The 3,107-nt window shown below is 40.8% G+C and overlaps 1 protein-coding gene across 1 annotated transcript; it reads left to right on the forward strand.

The window, feature by feature from the left end:
* Positions 1–59: 59 nt before the first annotated feature.
* Positions 60–2,536, forward strand: NR4A2 (nuclear receptor subfamily 4 group A member 2). The gene is made up of 3 exons (XM_085304338.1): positions 60–452; positions 747–925; positions 1,037–2,536. Exons 1-3 carry the CDS (start codon positions 238–240, stop codon positions 1,291–1,293), a joined length of 651 nt encoding a protein of 216 aa, XP_085160464.1. The 5' UTR covers positions 60–237; the 3' UTR covers positions 1,294–2,536.
* The last annotated feature ends 571 nt before the right edge of the window (positions 2,537–3,107 follow it).

A 3,107-nucleotide genomic window follows, 5' to 3' on the forward strand; every position in this document is an offset into this window, starting at 1 on the left:
CGCGGCCCCGCGCACGCCGCGCCTGCGGTGGCGCCGCGCCGAAACGCGCATTTACATATTTAAAGCGGCGACCTCATAGCACCGTTCCTAATTGAATTAATTGCCCTGGAACATCTAATTTCCGTACTGGTCAGAGAGAGGTTTAATTGTTATAAAAACCTGGCTCCCCTACTAGAAATGGGGTTAGCAATTTCACGGGTTATATACTTTAGAGAACCTCATTAAGTGCTTTTTAAAATGAATTTCCAGTTCCAGGCTAGCCCTGACTACCAGATGAGTGGAGATGACACTCAGCACATCCAGCAGTTCTATGATCTCTTGACGGGCTCCATGGAGATCATCCGAGGATGGGCAGAAAAAATCCCTGGCTTCACTGATCTTCCTAAAACAGACCAAGACTTGCTCTTCGAATCTGCCTTCCTGGAGCTGTTTGTGCTGCGACTGGCTTACAGGTAAGCGGCCAAAATCCAAGGGGGGACTTCTGGGTGATTACGAAATCAGATCCTTTCAAGGTCCACTGATCTGCATTTTATTAACTCCTCAGTAATTAGGTGCCTCTTAAATCCTTCATTTATTGCTCCTCAAGTAATTAGTTGTTTAGCTTTTTGCCCCCCATCTTGCTGCTTCTTTCTTTTTTTTTCTCTTTCTTTCTCTCTTTTTCTATTTTTTTTCTCTTTGTAATCTGTCTTCCTTCCTTTCTCTCTTTCTTTCAYCTGTTTATTTTGGGATTGCTGTATTCTTTACAGGTCAAACCCAGTGGAGGGCAAGCTTATCTTCTGCAATGGGGTAGTCCTGCACCGGTTGCAGTGTGTCCGTGGTTTTGGGGAATGGATTGACTCCATTGTGGAATTCTCCTCCAACTTGCAAAACATGAACATCGATATATCTGCGTTCTCTTGCATCGCTGCCCTGGCTATGGTAACAGGTCAGTGTCTTTCCTGTTTCTTTTYCCTTCAGCATCACTAGGCATCTCCTGTCCCCTTTGCGTTCTCCGCAATGTCAGACCTGTAATGTCGTGCATCCTTGTCTTTTGCAGAGAGGCATGGGCTTAAGGAACCCAAGAGGGTGGAAGAACTTCAAAACAAGATTGTAAATTGTCTCAAAGACCATGTGACTTTCAATAACGGGGGGTTGAATCGCCCCAATTATTTGTCCAAACTCTTGGGGAAGCTCCCTGAACTTCGCACTCTTTGCACGCAGGGGCTGCAACGCATTTTCTACCTGAAATTGGAAGATTTGGTGCCACCTCCAGCAATAATCGACAAACTTTTTCTGGACACTTTACCTTTTTAAGACTCTTCCCATGCACTTATGTTGAACTTAAAAGAAACTCCACCTGTCTGAAGGGGAATTCATCTGGGCGCAAAGCAGCACCTTTGGGTGCCAGATTCCCATCCAAAAAACCTGTTGTTAACTTCCTGCAGGCAGAACATGAAGGGGCATTTTGGCTCTGGGGCATCATGGATTCAGATCATGGACTACACAAAYACCATGGTATAAACTTTTTATTATCAGCTTAAAAATGAATTTATTATTAAGGACTTCTAATTAAAAAGATGAACATATCTGGCAACGCCGGGTGCGCAGCTAAGACTCATATGATGACAAAGTATTAAAGTGACCCACAAGTCTCACCCTCTTAAAGTTTTCTGCTGTAAAAGAAAGCTGTAATATATACTAAAACCTAAATGTTGCGTGGGTGGCATGTCATTAARGAAGGCAAAGGCTTGTAAATTTATCAGTTTGGCTTTTTAAAAATTATTCTGATTATTCTGTGCCTATTTATGAATAAATACGGAAAACAATACTAAAAGAATTAAAAGCTAAACATGTTTGCAAAAAAAGGAGAAAAAAAGGAAAAAAAATCACTCCATTAAAGGAAAGCATGATGATTCTAGGGTGACAATGTTATAGGCACTTGCTATTTCAGTAATGTCTATATTCTATAAATAGTATTTCAGACACTATGTAGTCTGTTAGCTTTTATAAAGATTGGTAGTTATCTAAGCTTCAAACATTTTCTCAATTGTAAAATAGGTGGGCACAAGTATTACAAAACCCCAAATCCTCAACAAAGGGACACATAGTGTTTGTAAACACCGTCCAACATTCCTTGTTTGTAAGTGTTGTATGTACTGTTGATGTTGATTAAAAAAAGAAGTTTATATCTTGATTATTTTGTTGTCTAAAGCTAAACAAATCTTGCATGCAGCAGCTTTTGACTGTTTCCAGAGTGCTTATAATATACATAACTCCCTGGAAATTACTGAGCACTTTGAATTTTTGTTTTGTTTTGTTTTTTAATGTCTAAAATTGTCGGTTAATATATTATTTTATGTTCGAGTAATATTTTTAATATTGCCATATTCTGTAATATTTTTCTTTGTATATTTCCAGTATGGCACATTATATGAGTCACTGCCTTTTTTTCTATGGTGTATGACAGTTAGAAATGCTGATTTTTTTTCCTGATAACTCTTTCTTTGGGAAAGACAATTTTAATGTTTACAACAATAAAACATGTAAACGAATAGAATTTCGTCTTCTTTCTGTCCAAGTGAGAAGCATCAACACCAGCATCCATTGCAAATAAAGGACAATAGACTGACAATATAGTAATAAACTGCAAAGGAGAATGGATGGGGCTGTTTCATTTAAGTAATATGTGCAGCAGAACTTGCCAACTCTGAAGGAGGAAGAAGAGAAAACCTAAGGCTGGAAGGTTGGTCCTTTCACAGATTTTATTCGTGGCAGGTCTCTATGCAGAATCCGAACACCACTCTCACGGCATGGACTCTATCGGTCCTGCTGCACAGGTGTTTGAATAAGCAAATATCTTTTATTGCAGAACTAATTTCCAAACCCCGTCGTCTCGAGGTATGGTCAGCGTGTGGGATGGGAATACGCAGAGGGGCTGGTGGCAGCCCTGCGACACCCTGAACTCGCTGCAAAGTGTAGTGCCTTGTTAGCTGGTGAATCATTGGCGGCTGGTTTGGCTGTTGCCCTCCGACGACTTCGGGTTTTCGCTAAGGAGAGCATGTGAATGAAGGAGGCAGTTTGGCTTGAACTCGGCTTCGCAGGCATCGTTTGCGGTCAGCATCGTAGTG

This window comes from Rhea americana, unplaced genomic scaffold, assembly GCF_003343005.1.
Source record: "Rhea americana isolate MKP2758 unplaced genomic scaffold, rheAme1 scaffold_206, whole genome shotgun sequence".
NCBI lineage: Eukaryota > Metazoa > Chordata > Aves > Rheiformes > Rheidae > Rhea > Rhea americana.